At 44.2% G+C, this 21,275-nt stretch overlaps 3 protein-coding genes across 3 annotated transcripts; 2 read left to right on the top strand and 1 right to left on the bottom strand.

The window, feature by feature from the left end:
* The first annotated feature begins 781 nt into the window (after positions 1-781).
* LOC134864099 (general transcription factor II-I repeat domain-containing protein 2B-like) lies at positions 782-3,315 on the top strand. The gene is made up of 2 exons (XM_063882873.1): positions 782-2,263; positions 2,583-3,315. The coding sequence occupies exons 1-2, from the start codon at positions 988-990 to the stop codon at positions 3,095-3,097; spliced, it is 1,791 nt and encodes a 596-aa protein (XP_063738943.1). The 5' UTR covers positions 782-987; the 3' UTR covers positions 3,098-3,315.
* Positions 3,316-8,736: 5,421 nt separating this feature from the next.
* Positions 8,737-11,130, bottom strand: LOC134864411 (golgin subfamily A member 6-like protein 25). Its single transcript, XM_063883349.1, has one exon. It carries the CDS (start codon positions 11,128-11,130, stop codon positions 8,737-8,739), a length of 2,394 nt encoding a protein of 797 aa, XP_063739419.1.
* A 3,368-nt stretch (positions 11,131-14,498) lies between these two features.
* LOC134864115 (fascin-like) lies at positions 14,499-21,003 on the top strand. The gene is made up of 5 exons (XM_063882892.1): positions 14,499-15,547; positions 17,946-18,102; positions 18,209-18,330; positions 18,428-18,598; positions 19,676-21,003. The coding sequence occupies exons 1-5, from the start codon at positions 14,722-14,724 to the stop codon at positions 19,879-19,881; spliced, it is 1,482 nt and encodes a 493-aa protein (XP_063738962.1). The 5' UTR covers positions 14,499-14,721; the 3' UTR covers positions 19,882-21,003.
* The last annotated feature ends 272 nt before the right edge of the window (positions 21,004-21,275 follow it).

Raw genomic sequence — 21,275 nt, forward strand, 5'->3', positions numbered from 1 at the left:
TTAACAGAGATTTATTTTTAAGTTTCCTTACACAGAGACACGTTTGTTCTAAGTTCCCTTAAATAGAGACATGTTTGTTCTAAGTTCCCTTAAACAGAGACATGTTTGTTCTAAGTTCCCTTAAATAGAGACACGTTTGTTTTAAGTTCCCTTACACAGAGACACGTTTGTTTTAAGTTCCCTTACACAGAGACACGTGTGTTCTAAGTTCCCTTAATAGAGACATGTTTGTTCTAAGTTCCCTTAAATAGAGACATGTTTGTTCTAAGTTCCCTTAAACAGAGACATGTTTGTTTTAAGTTCCCTTACACAGAGACATGTTTGTTCTAAGTTCCCTTAAATAGAGACATGTTTGTTCTAAGTTCCCTTAAACAGAGACATGTTTGTTTTAAGTTCCCTTACACAGAGACATGTTTGTTCTAAGTTCCCTTACACAGAGACATGTTTTTTCTAAGTTCCCTTAAATAGACATGTTTGTTCTAAGTTCCCTTAAACAGAGACATGTTTGTTTTAAGTTCCCTTACACAGAGACATGTTTGTTCTAAGTTCCCTTACATAGAGACATGTTTGATCTAAGTTCCCTTACACAGAGACACGTTTGTTCTAAGTTCCCTTACACAGAGACATGTTTGTTCTAAGTTCCCTTAAACAGAGACATGTTTGTTCTAAGTTCCCTTACATAGAGACATGTTTGATCTAAGTTCCCTTAAATACAGACATGTTTGATCTTAAATAGAGACATGTTTGTTCTAAGTTCCCTTAAACCATGGCTGCCCAAATTGGGGCCCGCGGGCCAAACTTGGCCCGCGACCGATTAAATTTGGCCCGTGCCTTCCCGCACTGTCCCACCATAAACGATCGGAAGTTCTCGTTGAAAATTATTTATTGGCGCACTACCAAATAATGCCATAGGATGGCGCTGTTGAGCTCCAGTCAGCTCCTAGCTACCCGATAACGCCCAAGACCAGTGAGTGAGAGGATTCAAGGATGGAGCGTAGTAGGCTGTGGCACACAGACAAACGAAAATTTAAAAAAACTTGGGAACAGGACTATTTTTTTACCGAGGTAGATTCCAATGCAGTGTGTCTGGTATGTAAGCAGAGGGTCGCTGTTTCAAAGGAATACAACATTCGCCGTCACTATCTAACTAAGCATGCGGCTGAGTTCGCAAAGTACACTGGAGAACATTGCAAGGTCAAGTTAGCAGACTTGCTAACAAAGCTAACCACCCAGCAGCGAACTCTACTTCAGCCGTCGACTGCACAAGAAAATGCCACTCGGGCTAGTTATCGCATTAGCAATGCAATCGTGAGAAGTGGGAGAGCTTTTGCAGCGGGTGATTTCGTCAAGGAGTGTTTGACAATTGCTGCCCAAGATGTGTGTCCAAATCAGATGCGTGTGTTTTCTCAAATTAGCCTGTCACGGAACACTGTCACCCGCCGCGTTGAGGACATGGCCGAAGACGTTCGAGGTCAGATAGCCCAAAGAGCAAGTCACTTTTCTGCCTTCTCCATTGCGTGCGATGAAAGCACCGACATGTCCGACTCAGCACAGTTGCTGGTGTTTTTGCGAGGCGTCAATGAGGACTTTGAAGTGTGTCAAGAACTAGCGGGCCTTGAAACATTGAAAGGGACAACAAAAGGTGTGGATATTTTTATGGCAGTGGAGCGAGTTCTGGACAAGAACGGTTTGAACTGGGAAACCCTATCTGGCATCATGACTGATGGAGCCCCCGCCATGGTCGGTAAGCGAGCAGGGCTAACTGCACTTGTGTCGGACAAGGTCTCCGAGTTTGGTGGCTCGATTTTAAAGTACCATTGTATTTTGCATCAGGAGCAACTGTGCGCTAAAAACATGGGCTTGAAAAACGTCATGCAGGATGTCGTCGCCATTGTCAACAATATTCGCTCAAAGGCCCTCTCACACCGTCAATTCAAAGCTCTGCTTGATGAGATGGATGCCCAGTATGGTGATGTATTGTACCATCAGGAGGTGCGGTGGTTGAGCCGTGGGAAAGTTTTGCGGGGTTTCTTTGATCTGCGCGAGGAAATAAGAGAGTTTCAAGCCATGAAGACGAACAACATCCAAGTGCCCACGGACAGTCACTGGCTTGCAGACCTGGCTTTTCTTGTGGACATCACAGAGCTGCTGAATATCCTCAATCTTCAGCTCCAAGGGAGAGACCAGATGATCACGCAGATGTATGACCATGTCAAAGCCTTCAAGCAAAAGTTCCAGCTGCTTAGCAGACATCTCTCAAAAGGTGAGATCTAACTTTAATATTTTATTGAACATAAAACAATGTATTACGCTTGTTGTCACAACCATGCTATCATAGATATATTGTTTGTGATGCATGTATACTTTGTGTTGGTGGAAAATAGATGTTCTTTTTAAAACCACTAAACCAGGCATTAAATCCAAAACAGTAGTTGTATTGCTTTTCATAGTCTACTGCAGCCATAAACAAAACAAAATATATCCCCTGCCCACCATTTGATTGATGATTGGTATTTCATTTCATTTCATGAACAACCTTGCATCTTACATTGCTGCTTTTGTCTTTGTGTCTGTATTTTCAGGAAATTTGGCACATTTCCCCAGCCTCAGAGAAGTTGGGTTGATGGAGGAAGACACACCAAAATACCTCAACATTCTCAACAATCTTGAGGTGGAGTTCGACCATCGCTTTGAAGATTTTCGTGGAAATACAACAGCATTTGAGCTGTTTGCTCAACCTTTTTCTGTGAATGTGGATGCAGTCAGTGAGGAGCTTCAAATGGAACTTTTGGAACTTCAGTCTGATTCAGACCTCCATAGCAGGTTCAGAGAGCTTTCCTTACAAGATTTTTACAGGTCTATTCCCGCACACAGATATGGCAAGATACGCAAACATGCCCAGGTTATGTTATCCCTCTTTGGAAGTACTTATGTCTGTGAGCAGGCTTTCAGCCTTATGAATCTTAACAAGTCCAAACTGAGGAATGCTTTATCTGACTCTCACCTACATGACATTCTCACTTTGTCAGTTAGTCAGCTTGAACCTGATATTGAGAGGCTTTTAAAAACCAAGAACAGGCTTCATGTTTCCCACTGATTGGACTACTACAGGCAGAATATGTAGGCCTGCCCTAGGCCCCCATTGTGTCACCTGGGAGTATGGTAGGCCCAAGGACTGGTAATGTTCCACACCTGTCCACAAATATTTCATAGTGCTTCAGTTATTTTTTTAATTTAAAGAAGCCAGATCGATGTTATGAAATGTTATTGACCTAAATGTGAAGCACAATAAACAGTGCAATTCATTTTTCAAAATGACTTTGTGATATAGTGTTTATTTTGCACACGTATGCTTAACTTACACACGTAATGTACTGCACTCATATATTTACCGTACACTTAATGTACTGCAAAATGATCATTTTGGCCCTCGGCCCTCCCCTCACGTTCAATTTTGGCCCTCCATCGGGAAGTATTTGGGCACCCCTGCCTTAAACAGAGACATGTTTGTTCTAAGTTCCCCTAAAAAGGATATTCTTTGAGGACCAACAGTTGGTCTTAAATACACCAAGAAGCTTCTCTGTAAAGTCTAACATTATTTATTAACGTAACGGCACAGTAAGTCAAAGGAAACACAGCTGTGGTCCTCCCCAAAGCCACGATCCACAGTTCACATCACGTATTTCTACTCCGGTCCTTCCGGTCCCTTCTTCCCACATTGGTTGGCGGCGGGGGCCGGATCCTATTGGCCCCTTGTTGTCACATGGGCATACCCCCGTCTCTTCTTTAGTCTTCTTCCATTGGCTGACATCGACGGAGGCGTGTCCATTTTGCATTCTGCTTCGCCCTCTCATGACGTCACCGTCGCTTTCTAATGACGTAGCCGCGACGCTTCTCTTCGTGGTGTCTTATTATAGATTTCTTCTCAGGTTTGTTGGTTGTTAAACACGTAAGTTATTATTGCAGCGTCAGTGAGCTCGAGTTAGACGCAGTGTGTTCTGTGTACTTCTGGTAACCTGAGTGGTGCAGTTTGGACCTGAGACATGTTTACAATGAGTCAGAATTGAGTAGAGCATAGCTTTGCAGCAGCGTAGCCTAGTTACTCATACCTGCAAACTAGTCACCTTTCGGCGAAATTCGCCGTTTTCAACTCAAAATATGTCATTGACGTGAATCGTGTAGATCCGAAGTTTTTTTTTTTAGGGGGGTGGGGGGCTGACCGACGACTGACCGACGACTGACCGACCAACCATAGACTGTATAACCGACTGTATAATGAGCAAGAAACAAGTTTGCTATCTTCACAATAAATACAATCTTTGTTCAAATGACTCGCGTTCCACGACCACCGACCAATCATAAGCACGATAAACCACAGCGCGCGTTTTTACCCATCGGTCCCTCTTGGAGTGGAGTGCTCAGTCCTCAGCGAGTGGTTCTTCTGGACAATTTTCGGGATACGTTACAGATACAAGTTTTGAGGTAGGTCTAGTAGCAGCTAATCTGGCAAAAACATTGTATGCTGTATAATTTTAACGTTGCTGAAGTCAAATTATTTGAGCCAAATAATGTGTATTAACATGCTTCAGCTGATCAGCTTGTTAGGTTGCTAGCTAACCTCAGTGAATTGTGTTAAAGTTAGCCTAGCTAGACCAGTTCTACGTCACCTCGTTCAATGCGAAAAGAATGCGTTTGTGAAGGCTGATCTCCACAGCATCCGTCCTGTTACCTGATATTACTGGCGGCTATGTCATTGTGGTCAGATATGAGAGGGATGAACACGTAATGAACAAATACACATCCGTGTGTGGTTTAGTGAGTAGCTGGTAGTGGTGCAACGGATCATCATTGATCCGTGATCCGTTCAGATCAATTATTTCGGTTTCGCATTCATCAACTTTTTAGTAGCTAAGAAAAGTTTGGAGTTACGAACAAAATCTACAAACGCTGGCGACCGTGTGTAGAGTTAGTTTACAGTAAGCACATATAACGCTTCACTGTTGGAAATGACAGTACTATTCATATTGCGCTGTGTTATGTACACAAGACCAGTGACGTGCGGTGAAGTTCATGGCTGGTGAGGCACTGACGTCATCACAATCAGATTTGAACTGGACTCACTAGCACCCACTGCCATGAGGCAGGAGAACTGCGTGCCTCACCTAGTCTCTCTTCGCAGCGGTTTTGCTCAGCACAAGATACACATTACAGACATACAGTTGACAAAAAACACTGTATATTATATACACCAGCTAAAGTATGGAAATTGGTTAATATTTAATTTGTCACCTTTTTCAGCCCTTCTGAGTTTGCAGGTATGGTTACTGCACTAGTTGTCAAAAAAAGCTGCAGGTGTCTGGGAGTTTGTTCCAGATATTTGGAGTTTAATAACTGAGCGCTGCTTCTCCGTGTTCAGTTCTGCTGTACTTTAACAAACTCCTGCTCAGGATTTTATCCGATATGCTTCAAATTGGGACAGAAGCATCTCAAGACCTGGGAGATGAAAAGTTACCAACATCCTATAAAAGTACTGGAGTATTTCCATCTTGTGCTTCGTTATACTTTCTAAATCACTCGTAAATATTGTACTTTTTACTCAAGTACGTTTTTCTGAAAGCTTTAATGACTTTCTTCAGACTGTACACTTTTCCATACCATAATCAGGTAATTTTAAATGTGAGTTGATGAACTTGTTTAGTGTCAGTTTATGGGTAAAGACATGTTCCTACTTCTCAAGGTAAATACACTATTTGTCAGTTGTTTTTTTTGCAGGATTCTTGTAGTTTTGCAGATAATAATTAGGCATTTCTTCTTAAGTGAGGTTTTAAATGTTTGTGTTGTTCAATTTAAAGCGCATCACTAAGCCTTAAATACATTTCACTTGTTATTTTACTCTATTGAGGTCAGTGAGCAGATCATTTTCTGTCAGCAAATCACAATTTCCACATTTTGAGTCCCATAATATTTGACCAGCTCGTAAGACATGAACACATCTTGCATTTCATTCAATTGATTATTTTTATTTATGAATTTAAGTTTAAAATTGAAGCATTAACAGTACTTCAGTAACCAAATATGAGGGTAATGGGCTTGGGGGTGAACCTTATTCATTTTTGAATGTAGATTGTGGGAAAACCTGAGCTCCCAGGAGAAAACCCAAAGTGGCAAAATGACAAAGGCAGGATGGGGGTGAGGTAGGACGAAGGAGAAGGGAAGTTGGGGCTGGAGGGAGGGAGTTACTTTGATTCCAGCCGGAGACGAACTACCAGCTGTGTCCTCTGTCTCCGCTGTCTTTTCTGAGGTGCTTCACACTTCAGCTCCCCCCCCCTACATGGTTTCTTCCTCATCTCTTTCTCAATGTTGTCTCCATCACAGTTATGTGCGATGGGCTTGGGGGTGGAGTTAGGGGTACGTTTTTTAACGAACCTTATTCATTTTTGAATATAGATTGCGGGAAAACCTGAGCTCCCAGGAGAAAACCCAAAATGGCAAAAAGGTAAAGGCAGGATGGAGGTGAGGTAGGACGAAGGAGAAGGGAAGTTGGGGCTGGAGGGAGGGAGTTACTTTTGTTCCAGCAGGAGACGAACTACCAGCTGTGTCCTCTGTCTCCGCTGTCTTTTCTGAGGTGTTTCACACTTCAGCTCCCCCCCTACATGGTTTCTTCCTCATCTCTTTCCCAATTTTGTCTCCATTGCTTCCAAGTTCCCATCACAGTTATGTGGAATGGGCTTGGGGGTGGAGTGAGGGTGAAGAGAGGAAGAGGGACTTAGTATTGGGTTTTTTTAACGAACCTTATTCATTTTTGAATATAGATTGCGGGAAAACCTGAGCTCCCAGGAGAAAACCCAAAGTGGCAAAATGACAAAGGCAGGATGGGGGTGAGGTAGGATGAAGGAGAAGGGACGTTTGGGCTGGAGGGAGGGAGTTACTTTGTTTCCAGCCGGAGACGAACTACCAGCTGTGTCCTCTGTCTCCGCTGTCTTTTCTGAGGTGCTTCACACTTCAGCTCCCCCCCTACATGGTTTCTTCCTCATCTCTTTCCCAATTTTGTCTCCATTGCTTCCAAGTTCCCATCACAGTTATGTGGAATGGGCTTGGGGGTGGAGTGAGGGTGAAGAGAGGAAGAGGGACTTAGTATTGGGTTTTTTTAACGAACCTTATTCATTTTTGAATATAGATTGTGGGAAAACCTGAGCTCCCAGGAGAAAACCCAAAATAGCAAAAAGGTAAAGGCAGCACAGAGGTGAGGTAGGACGAAGGAGAAGGGAAGTTGGGGCTGGAGGGAGGGAGTTACATTGTTTCCAGCCGGAGACGAACTACCAGCTGTGTCCTCTGTCTCCGCTGTCTTTCCTTAGGTGCTTCACACTTAGCTCCCCCCCTACATGGTTTCTTCCTCATCTCTTTCTCAATGTTGTCTCCATCACAGTTATGTGCGATGGGCTTGGGGGTGGAGTTAGGGGTAAGTTTTTTAACAAACCTTATTCATTTTTGAATATAGATTGTGGGAAAACCTGAGCTCCCAGGAGAAAACCCAAAGTGGCAAAATGACAAAGGCAGGATGGGGGTGAGGTAGGACGAAGGAGAAGGGAAGTTGGGGCTGGAGGGAGGGAGTTACTTTTGTTCCAGCCGGAGACGAACTACCAGCTGTGTCCTCTGTCTCCGCTGTCTTTTCTGAGGTGTTTCACACTTCAGCTCCCCCCCTACATGGTTTCTTCCTCATCTCTTTCCCAATTTTGTCTCCATTGCTTCCAAGTTCCCATCACAGTTATGTGGAATGGGCTTGGGGGTGGAGTGAGGGTGAAGAGAGGAAGAGGGACTTAGTATTGGGTTTTTTTAACGAACCTTATTCATTTTTGAATATAGATTGCGGGAAAACCTGAGCTCCCAGGAGAAAACCCAAAGTGGCAAAATGACAAAGGCAGGATGGGGGTGAGGTAGGACGAAGGAGAAGGGAAGTTGGGGCTGGAGGGAGGGAGTTACATTGTTTCCAGCCGGAGACGAACTACCAGCTGTGTCCTCTGTCTCCGCTGTCTTTTCTGAGGTGCTTTACACTTCAGCCCCCCCCCCCCCTACATGGTTTCTTCCTCATCTCTTTCCCAATTTTGTCTCCATTGCTTCCAAGTTCCCATCACAGTTATGTGGAATGGGCTTGGGGGTGGAGTGAGGGTGAAGAGAGGAAGAGGGACTTAGTATTGGGTTTTTTTAACGAACCTTATTCATTTTTGAATATAGATTGCGGGAAAACCTGAGCTCCCAGGAGAAAACCCAAAGTGGCAAAATGACAAAGGCAGGATGGGGGTGAGGTAGGACGAAGGAGAAGGGAAGTTGGGGCTGGAGGGAGCGAGTTACTTTTTTCCAGCCGGAGACGAACTACCAGCTGTGTCCTCTGTCTCCGCTGTCTTTTCTGAGGTGCTTCACACTTCAGTTCCCCCCCCTACATGGTTTCTTCCTCTTCTCTTTTGTCAATTTTGTCTCCATTGCTTCCAAGTTCCCATCACAGTTATGTGGAATGGGCTTGGGGGTGGAGTTAGGGGTAAGATTTTTTTATCAACGTTATTCATTTTTGAATATATATTGCGGGAGAACCTGAGCTCCAGGCGAAAACCCAAAATGGGATAGGACAAATTAGAAGGGAAGTTGGGGCTGGAGGGAGGGAATTATTTTAAAATATTTTTTTCCAGCAGGAGATGAACTACCATTTGTGTCCTATATCTCCGCTGTCTTTTCTGGGGTGCTTCATGCTTCAGCTCCCCCCCTACATTGTTTCTTCCTCTTCTCCTTCTCTTGCATCTTGCTTAACATTTTCTGCAAGGTGACGTCTCTGTCCTCAGTGTCCCTCCTGCGGAATAAGAACCCTCTCCTCTTGTTCTTCATGTAAAGACAGAGGTCTTCCAGAAGTTTCTTCTCCTCCTCCATCTTCTTCTCCTTTGTTTCCCAGCTTTGCTTTTTCTGGGCCAGGTCTTTGTAGAACTTTCCCTGCTGCTCCTTCGTCTGCTCCTCAAACTGTTTGACTTTGGTCTCCATCAGTTTGACTCCCCTCTCGCTGCTCTGGGTCTTCTCTTCTTTGACCATTTTTAGTTCGGCCTGAACCTCCTTCAGTTCCTTCTCGAGGTTCTGGTGTTGCTGGGCCAGGACCTCCTTCTCCTGGGAAACCAAGGACAATTTGGTCTCCACCAATTTAACCTTGGTTTGCAAGGTCTCTTGGTTCTGGGCCAGGTCTTTGGAGAACCTTTCCTCGTGCTCTCTCATCTGCTCTTTCAGCTGTTTGACATCCGTCTCACAGCGCAGATTTTCCTTGGCCAGGTCTGTCTTTTCCTGAGTCTCCTCTTTCAGTTTCATCTCCATCTGTTGCTTCTCTGCCAGGTTCTTGGTGAAGCTTTCCTCGTACTGAAGGAGTTCTTCCTCTCTTTTCTTCAGCAGGTTCAAGTTCACCAGGTTGGCCTTGTCATTCTGGGCTGAGAGCTTCTGTTGCTGTGCCTCATACCCAGCCACCATGTCGTCCATGTGCTGCTTGTGTTGGCGCTCTGCAGCTTCCACCTTCTCCGTCAGAGCGCTTTTATCGGCCAGGTCTTTGGAGCTCTTTTCCTCGTGCTCTCTAATCTGCTCTTTCAGCTGTTTGACATCCGTCTCACAGAGCAGATTTTCCTTGGCCAGGTCTGTCTTTTCCTGAGTCTCCTCTTTCAGTTTCAACTCCATCTGTTGTTTCTCTGCCAGGTTCTTGGTGAACCTTTCCTCGTACTGAAGGAGTTCTTCCTCTCTTTTCTTCAGCAGGTTCAAGTTCACCAGGTTGGCCTCTTCATTCTGGGCTGAGAGCTTCTGTTGCTGTGCCTCATACCCAGCAACCATGTCGTCCATGTGCTGCTTGTGTTGGCGCTCTGCAGCTTCCACCTTCTCCGTCAGAGCGCTTTTATCGGCCAGGTCTTTGGAGCTCTTTTCCTCGTGCTCTCTAATCTGCTCTTTCAGCTGTTTGACATCCGTCTCACAGCGCAGATTTTTCTTGGCCAGGTCTGTCTTTTCCTGAGTCTCCTCTTTCAATTTCAACTCCATCTGTTGCTTCTCTGCCAGGTTCTTGGTGAAGCTTTCCTCGTACTGAAGGAGTTCTTCCTCTCTTTTCTTCAGCAGGTTCAAGTTCACCAGGTTGGCCTTGTCATTCTGGGCTGAGAGCTTCTGTTGCTGTGCCTCATACCCAGCCACCATGTCGTCCATGTGCTGCTTGTGTTGGCGCTCTGCAGCTTCCACCTTCTCCGTCAGAGCGCTTTTATCTGCCAGGTCTTTGGAGAACTTTTCCTCGTGCTCTCTAATCTGCTCTTTCAGCTGTTTGACATCCGTCTTACAGCGCAGATTTTCCTTGGCCAGGTCTGTCTTTTCCTGAGTCTCCTCTTTCAGTTTCAACTCCATCTGTTGCTTCTCTGCCAGGTTCTTGGTGAACCTTTCCTCGTACTGAAGGAGTTCTTCCTCTCTTTTCTTCAGCAGGTTCAAGTTCACCAGGTTGGCTTCTTCATTCTGGGCTGAGAGCTTCTGTTGCTGTGCCTCATACCCTGCCACTGTTTCTTCCAGCTGCTGCTTGTGTTTTTGCTCTGCAGCTTCCATCGTCTCCTCCAGAGCACTGTATCGTTGCACCCAGACATTCAAACACTCAGAAAGTTCATCCCCTTTCCTTATCAGCAGTTTTGTGGTCTCTGCGTCCAACTGCAGAGTACCATCGCTGTTCTGACTGTGGGATGTCCCCTGGTTGCTCTGGTCTGAGAGCTGTGCTTTCTCTACTACATGTCTTGCCAGAATAATGTCCACCTGCTGCTTGTGTTGGCATTCTGCGGCTTTCATATTCTTCTTCAAGCGTGAGATTTCTGCCTCACAGTTCTTGATGGTGTCAAATTGCCTTTTAAGCTGCTGGTCATTCCCTGAGTCGATGTGATTCAGTAACCCCTCAAGATGTTTGACCTTGTCCTTTTCATAGCGGATCCTGTGGCCAAAGCTCACCCTCTCCTGCTGAAATGCGCTGCGAAACTCATGCAGCCCGTGTATTTGGCCATTTCTGCAGTGGATCTGGCTGTAAGCTCGATCAGCTACTGCTCCATGGTCAAATGGCCTTGAGTTTCCCCTGTGGTTCTGGGGGTTTCTTCTATCCATGGCACTGTTTGTAGGTTTGTGTTGTGCGTTTGGAAAAATGATCTATTTGTCTTTAAAAAGACGAGCTCTGTGAAGACGACTGTAAAGGTTGTCTGACAGCTGCTTACTCTAACACTGTGGAGTGAAGAGTGATTTCAGATCAGAGATCCTTGCCTTTGCAATCTCTGAGTTCACCCTCAGTGACATCATAAACTGGCTTTGAACTCCAGTTCCGGAACTCTGACCTCATCATTCCACTATACGGCTTTGATTCAACCTGTGATGATGTCATCGCAGTGGAATAGATTGGGACGTCTGGTGTTGCCATGGAAACACAAACTCGAAAAAACACAATATTTTTCTCAATTTGGGATCAATAAAGTATGTGTTATTTAACCTCATTGAGACCATGAACCGACACATCCTCTTTTGCCTGGGGAACCTTGTTACACGATGTCCTCTTCCTCATTTCCTGTTCCCCTCCCGTCTGTCAACTGGAATTACAGACTCCCCAGAGCTTAATTTGAAGGCAACAGGTGTTCACTCCATAAGTAGTCTTCCAAAGACTCAATCTCAGCGAGTGGTTCTTCTGGACAATTTTCGGGATACGTTACAGATACAAGTTTTGAGGTAGGTCTAGTAGCAGCTAATCTGGCAAAAACATTGTATGCTGTATAATTTTAACGTTGCTGAAGTCAAATTATTTGAGCCAAATAAAGTGTATTAACATGCTTCAGCTGATCAGCTTGTTAGGTTGCTAGCTAACCTCAGTGAACTGTGTTAAAGTTAGCCTAGCTAGACCAGTTCTACGTCACCTCGTTCAATGCGAAAAGAATGCGTTTGTGAAGGCTGATCTCCACAGCATCCGTCCTGTTACCTGATATTACTGGCGGCTATGTCATTGTGGTCAGATATGAGAGGGATGAACACGTAATGAACAAATACACATCCGTGTGTGGTTTAGTGAGTAGCTGGTAGTGGTGCAACGGATCATCATTGATCCGTGATCCGTTCAGATCAATTATTTCGGTTTCGCATTCATCAACTTTTTAGTAGCTACGAAAAGTTTGGAGTTACGAACAAAATCTACAAACGCTGGCGACCGTGTGTAGAGTTAGTTTACAGTAAGCACATATAACGCTTCACTGTTGGAAATGACAGTATTCATATTGCGCTGTGTTATGTACACAAGACCAGTGACGTGCGGTGAAGTTCATGGCTGGTGAGGCACTGACGTCATCACAATCAGATTTGAACTGGACTCACTAGCACCCACTGCCATGAGGCAGGAGAACTGCGTGCCTCACCTAGTCTCTCTTCGCAGCGGTTTTGCTCAGCACAAGATACACGTTACAGACATACAGTTGACAAAAAACACTGTATATTATATACACCAGCTAAAGTATGGAAATTGGTTAATATTTAGTTTGTCACCTTTTTCAGCCCTTCTGAGTTTGCAGGTATGTCTGTGGGTAACGGGGATAAACATTACAGAAAACAACTGTCCACAGTATTTCACTGATCAGGACAGCACATAGACGTAATCAGATTCAATTTAGGGACATTTTACAGGAGAAGACACAAACAAAATGACTCAAAAAGGCGTAACTATTTATATTGGCTTCTCATGTTTGGTTCTGCATTACCCTGCTAATATTATTGGGTTTGGTGTGAGGAAAGGGATAAGACCGGTGTCTCTTTCCAGGATAAATACTATGCAGGGAAGAGGACACAGGGATGGGAACGGGTGGAACAAGGTCAGGAAAAAAGTTGAAGCTCATAACAGAAACCCCACACCTTTAACTTTGGCTGTGGAATTCTGATTTCCATGTGGGTAATCCAAAACAATATTTTTCATATCTGCCTGAGATTGTAATTCAATACAATACTCTTCATCACATACTTCACAATGGCAAGATGTCATCACAGGGAATTAAAGGCAGTGATGAGGGAAGAGAAGCCCACTGCTTGCACACTGGTCTAAAATATAATATTCTGTGTTATGTTTTCTCTTAATTTTAAAGGGGATATAACAAGTCAGGAAAAACCCACCAGATAGCAAAAGTAAAGGTATCTGAAAGTAATTAAGGAGGCTTATTTTACTCACTCATACTTGCCTTGAGAATCTCCATTGTATGGTGTAATGTTTACGCTATATTAACAGTCACTTTTTGAGAGTTGACTTTGTTAGCTGTTGATAAGTTGTGGACATTACCCCTCGAAACCTCTCGCATGTTTTTATTTGAATAACTGTTTTATGTAAGTAATAAAAGAGAATTAAAAAGAAAATGTTTGTTTTCATAACTTTCTTTTTCTTTCTCTTCAGTTTATCACCTCATGACCTCTTGGATTTAACATGTGCACTTTTGGAGGGATGTGATTCCCAGATTGGGAACCGCTTGAGTCGAGTTCAAACTCGATCCACCACAATCAGCGATAGAGTCACGTGCTGTTTAAACATTGATGTATCAGTGTTAACAATGCAATAAATAATAAGCCAATGGGTGCAGAGTCGGGTTTTCTGTAGTACTTTGATTTGTGATTCTCTAATTGGATTTTACTGATAGCTTTAGGATTTTGAATGCTTGACTTTTACTTGTAACAGATTATTTTATAAGGTATTGGCGTTTCGACACCTGAATTCTTCTTCTGTCACACAGTTTAAGTGAACCGACATACTTCTGGTCAGATATTAGGGTCATCTTGTCCTATTTACCGCTGTCTTCATAGCCGCAGCACAGACACGCAGCCATGAGACAAACCCTGTTCTGTCAGCGGGTGAATGGCTCTAACCATGTGGAACTGAGAGCGAGCAGATCACAATTAAACTCATGACTTTCAAAGGGAGGGAAAGTAAGGGGGGGAAATGTGTGGCATACAGTCGGTATTTGAAGTAACTAGGTACATTAACTCAAATACTTTACTCAAGTACAATTTTGAGGGGAGTTGTATAATTCTACTTCATTTCAGAGGTAAATCTTGCACTTTTACTCCACTACATTCATTTAATACCTTTAGTTACTTTGCAGATATGGATTAATGAAAAAATTAATATAATCAACACTTAAATAAGACTTTCGTTACTATTTAACTTTTGGTACCCTAAGTATATTTGGATGCCAATACTTTTTGTACTTTTACTTGAGTAACATTAAGATTGCAGGACTTTTACTGTAACAGAGTATTCCTACACTTAGGTATTTCTACGTTTACTTAAGTACAAGATCTGAGTACATCTTCCACCTCTCGGGTTATTAGTAATAGTTGGCATGACACTGAAAAAACTGTATTTCTGTGTGTGGGTGGGGTGGTTTTCCAAAATGCTGTAATCTGCCTCCAGCTCATCTGCCTGTGTATCTGGGGCGTGTTCTGACGTTACAGAAGGAAAAAACTCCCAGCCCTGAAACTCCTGCAGCTCCAGAGAGGCAGTCTGGATTTGCAGTCAGGGGACATTCATCATCACCCTCCTCCTCCTCCTCATCACCAGCCAGCAGAGCAGCGCTCTCTCTCTCTCTCTGTCCCTCCCTCACACTCCCCCACGTTTTCCTCTCTGTCCGCCTCTCCAAACAAGAAAGCTGTCTTTTTCTTTTCTATTCCTGACACACGGTAGTCATGTCCGCAGACGGGAAACTGCTGCAGATCCCCCTGGGGCTCATCAACAGCGCTGGGAAGTATCTGACCGCGGAGACCTTCGGCTTTAAGATCAACGCTTCGGCCAGCAGCCTGAAAAAGAAGCAGACCTGGACCCTGGAGCAGACCGGGGAGGACGGGAGCGTGGTCTTCCTCCGCTCCCACCTGGGCCGCTACCTCGCCACGGACAAAGACGGCAACGTGACTGCGGACAGCGAGACGCGCGGCGGCCGCGACTGCCGCTTCGTCATCACCGCGCATGAGGACGGGCGGTGGTCTCTGCAGTCCGAACCGCACGGCCGGTTTCTGGGCGGCAGCGAGGACCGGATCACTTGCTTTGCGCAGACTGCAACACCGGCAGAGAAATGGAGCGTGCACCTGGCCGTGCACCCGCAGGTCAACCTGTACAGCTTCACGCGCAAACGCTTCGCGCACCTGAGCTTGCAAGGGGAGCGGCAGGAGGTGTCCATAGACCGGGACGTCCCCTGGGGGGTGGACTCTCTGGTGACTCTGGTGTACCGGGACCAGCGCTACCACCTGGAGACTTCAGACAACCGCTTCCTCCGCAGTGACGGCAGCCTTTCCGCCAACACGGACAAGGACACCGGCTACATGCTGGAGTTCCGCTCTGGGAAAGTGGCTTTCCGCGACTGCAATGGCCTCTACCTGGCACCCGCGGGGCCGACCGGCACAATGAAGTCTGGTAAAAGCGGCCGCGTGGGGAAGGATGAACTGTTTGGCCTCGAGCGCAGCCACGCGCAGGTCGTGCTGACTGCAGGCAACGAGAGGAACGTCTCCACGAGGCAAGGTGAGGCTCTGCAGACACACAGAGCCAGAAACACAAATCATATTTCACTGTACAGATGAAGTCACTGCATAATTGGGCACACACTTCATGCAGCTGTTGCATTTTTCTCTGTGTGAGAGAATTGGAGAACACTGCTAGTTCATTTTCCTCACACCATGTGTTTTTCATTACTCTCCCTTTTCTCCTCCCTCCTCCCTTCTTTTGGCCAGCCTCTGCCTAGCTTAACATTTTTCTGCAGTAATTCTACCCCTGCATTGTGGCTGCTGGTTCAGGGTCAGCTTCAGTCTACAGTTATCCATCATCCTTTATCTCAGAATAGCCTGAGAATAAAGACAGAAAATGGGGAGTGATTTGTTTTAGAGACTAAAGGGATCGAATGAGGAGAGGCAGCAGAAACAGAGGGTGGTGTGACTCAGACAGTCCTGAATGTGGATCTTTATGCCACATGTTACCTCTTTGTCTTGTCGCCACTCAGTCTCACTCTGGCCAAACTGATCATTAACAGCAGTTTATTCATGCAGTCAATACGCTTTAATGCAAGCAGAGATGGTGTGAGTGCATTCCTGGACAGACGGGTTGCAGCAGATGAAAGATAATCATGATTTAATGAGGTCAGTGCAGGGCAGCGACTTCTGACGTGGTCTTTCATTAAAGCAGTAAACGTTATTTTTGATGGACCACCTGCATCAACATAGCCCAATAACTCTAATGGGGCGGTTAGCTTGATGTGGTTATCAGGAACATTTTTCAAGCTGGTGTTTCAGTGGTAATATAGGTTTTTGTTTCAAGTCTAAATGAAGAGTTGTATTCCTGAACTCCTGTATGGTGGAGAGATTCCCAGCTGTGTTTAAATCATTTAAGATTAGTCACCCTTTAAGTCTTTATGAGCAACTTGCAGGTTAAGATGCATGTCTGCCTAGTCACTGTTTGGGAAAAAAACACTTTCAGAGCTGCAAAAATGTCTGGTTTTATGTTGATAAAGGGGTCAGATAACAGGTGAAAGAGGTGGTTAGTGAACGTAGTAGAGCAGTTCGTCAAAGAGCAGGTATGAAATCCAAAGCTTTCTGAGGTGTGATTTTAGAATGAATTCATAAGTAGGCTAGAAACTCCTAATGGATGCAAGTGTTTGCTGTGCATGTCCACCAAATCCCTTTAAAAGAATGTCAGTGTGTTCACAGCTTGCTCTGCTCCCAAGTGGTTAAAAATCAATAAATAATGCTTGAGTGCTCTTACATAACTGAAACCTAACCTCAGTAAATTAACTATATCTGTGACTTCGCCTCTTTTACATAACAGAGACTAGGTTAGGGTGACATAACCGAGATATCGCCCTAGTCTCAGATATAACTGGGACATAGTCTCATATGAAATATACACTGCCCGGCAAAAACAAAAGGTCACACACTCTAATATTCGTTGGACCGCCTTTAGCTTTGATTACGGCACGCATTCGCTGTGGCATCGTTTCCACGAGCTTCTGCAACGTCACAACATTTATTTGTGTCTTGCTTTCATTTTTCGCCAAGATTTTTGTATTAATGACGGGAGATTTGGACCACTGCGAAAAGTCTTCTCCAGCACATCCCAAAGATTCTCAATCAGGTTCAGGTCTGGACTCTGTGGGGGCCAATCCATGTGTGAAACTGATGTCTCATGCTCCCTGAACCTGAATTTGAGCCCGATGGATCCTGGCAATGTCATCTTGGAACATGCCCGTGCCATCAGGGAAGAAAAAACTCCATTGATGGAATAACCTGGTCCTTCAGTATATTCAGGTAGTCAGCTGACCTCATTCTTTGGGCACATTGCTGAACCTAGACCAGACCAACTGCAGCAACCCCAGATCATAGCACTGCCCCCACAGGCTGGTGACCTTTTTTTTGGCCGGGCAGTGTATATAGGTGCATGCTGGGTTTTGTTGTTCATGTTCTGCAATGTTACTGTTTGTCTCTGAGTTTCATGTCTAGTCTTAAAGGAATTTGAAGTTTTTGGGACTTGCAGTATGTGTTTTTTTAATCTAGGTGTCATGTTTCTAGCTTAAATATTCACCATGAGGGAAGCGGAGATATGTGTCCACTCTGTCCTCATTGCACCATAATGCAGTAACATGACTTTTTGACTGATATTTGTAAATCTTCTTTTTCACATTTGGAAACATTTGCGTTTGCGTTTTTTCCCTATAATTTCTCCCATTACTGCCCTTCTTTACTTAGCCACTTTCAGAGCTGGCATACCCCTCTGCAGGCTGCCATTTTGCAATAAACCTGTGCATCCACCCATTTAATAGCTGGACATGGGAGTTTAGGACGCCGTGTCCCTTTAACAGTCAACTTCATGGATAAGATGGATTCAGAGTTTCAGACTGAATTAAACCTGACAGCTTGTCCCACTTCTTTAGGCATAGACCTGTCAGCCAATCAGGATGAAGAAGGAGACCAGGAAGTGTTCCAGATGGAGATGAGTCGTGAGGACAGGAAGTGTGCCTTCAGAACCGCTGCTGGAAAATACTGGACTCTGACAGCATCTGGGGGACTTCAGTGCACAGCATCCGACAAGTAACCACACACACATGTACACACACTGGATCATGTTAAATGTCACACACCTAATTGGCACATTCCCATAGTCTGCTCATTGAGTTGGTTAATTTGTGTGGCACAGGTCGGCCAACAGTTACTTTGAGCTGGAGTGGCGTGACGGTCGCGTGTGTGTGCGTGCAGCCAACAACAAATATGTGATCGCCAAGAGGAACGGGCAGCTAGCTGCTACTGTCGACACCACAGGTTAGCGCCGTTTTGGTCAATAGGCTTTGATTATCCGGTCTTTTGAGATGCGTTTGGGAAACTGTTTGTTTGTCAAAATCCTGATCTGTCTCTTCAGGGGAGGCTGAACAGTTCCTGATGAAGCTGATCAACCGTCCAATCATCGTCCTTCGTGGGGAACATGGGTTCATCGGGGCGCGTAAAGCAGGAATGGCGACCCTGGACTCCAACCGAGCATCGTACGATGTTTTCCATTTGGAGTTTCACAACGGAGCTTATGCTCTCAAAGGTGGGCGGCTAACAGAACAGTTGTGCTGTTCTTGCATTTTTTTTTTTACATATTGTCAGTCACATGAATCAAAGCCTAATCTGTATAAAACTATGTCAAAATATATTGCATCCTGATGGTGGATGTTTCTGATAGTAAAAAATTACAACGTTTGCCCTTCATACTTGTACATGGGAGTACCACAGCTTTAAGGGTGTTCAATGTGTCCTTTTTATTCAGTCTGTAGTATAAAGATATATATACAATGAATTCTTTACTTTCTATTTATTCTTTACTACTTCCCTTTTTTGTCTATCGTATAAAGACTAACACAACCGTTAACCGATTTGATGAGCAGACTATGAAGAATGTGCAAATGAGGTGTGTGTCACAGCTTTAAAATTAAGTTGGATATGAAATCAATCATCAAAACAGGCACAAACTTTAACAGATTCACATGCCCCTGTGCACCACGCCCCTATTTCCTTGTTTTCGGTGTGGGAATGTCACAGGCCTATCATTCCAGCCATCAAACCTACTTAGTGCTGATCATCTGTTATCCTTTTTCTCAATGATGATACAGTGATAACATAATATAAAAAGGAAAGCGAAGCAGGTACATGTAAATTAAAATAAGAATAAATCAACGGGTGACAGCACCTGTTATTTAAAGTGGCCATACCAATATGTCACTTTAAGCCTTAATATAATCAAAACAGGTGACTTGCATATAAATTAATCCCTGTACAGTTGTTTTAACTAGCTATATTGATATATTAGCAAGCTCTTAACATCTAAATACTCTTGCTTTAAATTGGGGACTATTGGAATAGCCTCAAGTGGACGTTCGATGAACTGCAGTTACTGTTACTCTACATGGGCTTCACTGTACAGCACCAGACCTTGCCTTATTTTGTGTGTGTGTGTGTGTGTGTGTGTGTGTGTGTGTGTGTGTGTGTGTGTGTGTGTGTGTGTGTGTGTGTGTGTGTGTGTGTGTGTGTGTGTGTGTGTGTGTGTGTGTGTGTGTGTGTGTGTGTGTGTGTGTGTGTGTGTGTGTGTGTGTGTGTGTGTGTGTGTGTGTGTGTGTGTTTCCTCCAGACTCCCAGGGGAAGTATTGGTGTGTTGGAGACGACACGGCGGTGGGATGCAGCGGCTCCACACCCGTCCAGTTCCTGTTTGAGTTCTGTGACCTCAACAAGATGGCCATCCGCGCTCTGGGGGGGAAGTACCTGAAAGGAGATCATGCTGGAGGGCTGAAGGCCAGCGCCGACACCGTGGACAGCGCCACCCTCTGGGAATACTGAGAAAAACAAAGCTGGACCTCTTCTCTTCCTGACACAATGCTTCAAACTATTGATAAATACTGTAGGTAGCTTCTTTTTTTGCATATGTGTGTGTGTAATGTGTGTGAATTTGTCTGGATGGATGTGTTAACTGGAAGTCATGGCACCAAAGCACTACAGGTGCTCTTATTTTCTTTCTCATTATTATCTCTTCCTACTGGGCTTTCTAACTGGACATGTGGATGTACTGATGACTTGTTGTGTAATGTATAGATCATAATGTGGTTTCACTTCCAATCAAATTTACACACGCTGAGAAATGTTGTGCCTAACTGTGTTAACTACTGGTGTAAACAAACATACTGAATGCTATAAATCATCACTTACGATTTCTAACCTTCTCTTGTTAAATGTCCTGCTCGCTCTATTACGCTGCTTTCATCTCCTGCTCTCTTTTAAACTATTAAGCACAACTGAAACTAGATAAAGGGATGTTACTAATTTACATTCTCCTGCTGTATATAAGGCTTTTATGTCGCTGAATACTTAAACAAATATAATAGCCAAGTGAAAAAGTGTCCTGAAGGTTTAAAGAAAGGAATAAATAGATCTAACATTTGCCTGAACGCCAGATTTCCTTCAGGCAGACAAAATCTGTTTGTAAACAGACGCATCTACAGGAAGTAGTCAAAAGTGTTCCTTTAAAGACTGTAATCCACTCCTCTGATTGGAAGTGTAAGGTTTTCAATTATACTTGGAAACAAATCAAAGAAGCGTTGAGATTCAATCATCCACTCAAGGAGACTTCTTAGTGAGAACAATCATCCGTTCTGTTAAAAGTAGTGAAAAGGAGGTAGTAGGTAAGTTGCTACACGCTCAAATGCACATGATTACCTCCAAATATAGTCATCGATAGACAGTTATTCCAACTATGACTCTAATTCTGCACAATAAATTCCCATTACACAAAGTGAAAATCACATGTTTGTTTTGATGAAATGGCTGTGAAAATGAAAGATGAACAATGAAAGAGTCTCTCCGGCTGTAAGTGTGGCTGTGCCTTTCATTAAGCATTTCAGTCCTCTCTCTTTTTCATGTTCTTTCACATGATCTGAAAAACCTCAATAAAAATGTCCCTCTTAATTTTTTGACGTTACCCTGGACTTCTTCTTCTTGGCAATTGGTTTTTATTTCTCCAAGATCTGATGCATACCTTTTTTACATAACGGTTTTAATTGGATTCTTTTTCTTTTCTGGTAACATTTTGGACATGTTGTTTTAGCCATGCTATAGTTGGGAGTCTTGGAATTGCATTGTGAGTCTGTCGGCCAGTTGTCTCATTGGGTTGGCACTACATTTTCAACAGATATTTATGACGCCCAGATTCAGTTTTCCAATCTGTTACTGTATACTCA

This window comes from Eleginops maclovinus, chromosome 5, assembly GCF_036324505.1.
Source record: "Eleginops maclovinus isolate JMC-PN-2008 ecotype Puerto Natales chromosome 5, JC_Emac_rtc_rv5, whole genome shotgun sequence".
NCBI classification, from domain to species: domain Eukaryota; kingdom Metazoa; phylum Chordata; class Actinopteri; order Perciformes; family Eleginopidae; genus Eleginops; species Eleginops maclovinus.

Bases quoted from the DNA above. Each gene is read 5' to 3' on its own strand.
- LOC134864099 (XM_063882873.1), top strand. From the start codon at position 988: ATGGAGCGTAGTAGGCTGTGGCACACAGACAAACGAAAATTTAAAAAA. The intron at 2,264-2,582 runs GTGAGATCTAAC...CTGTATTTTCAG, and splicing joins TAGCAGACATCTCTCAAAAG to GAAATTTGGCACATTTCCCC.
- LOC134864411 (XM_063883349.1), bottom strand. From the start codon at position 11,130: ATGGATAGAAGAAACCCCCAGAACCACAGGGGAAACTCAAGGCCATTT.
- LOC134864115 (XM_063882892.1), top strand. From the start codon at position 14,722: ATGTCCGCAGACGGGAAACTGCTGCAGATCCCCCTGGGGCTCATCAAC. The intron at 15,548-17,945 runs GTGAGGCTCTGC...CCACTTCTTTAG, and splicing joins GAACGTCTCCACGAGGCAAG to GCATAGACCTGTCAGCCAAT. The intron at 18,599-19,675 runs GTGGGCGGCTAA...TGTTTCCTCCAG, and splicing joins CGGAGCTTATGCTCTCAAAG to ACTCCCAGGGGAAGTATTGG.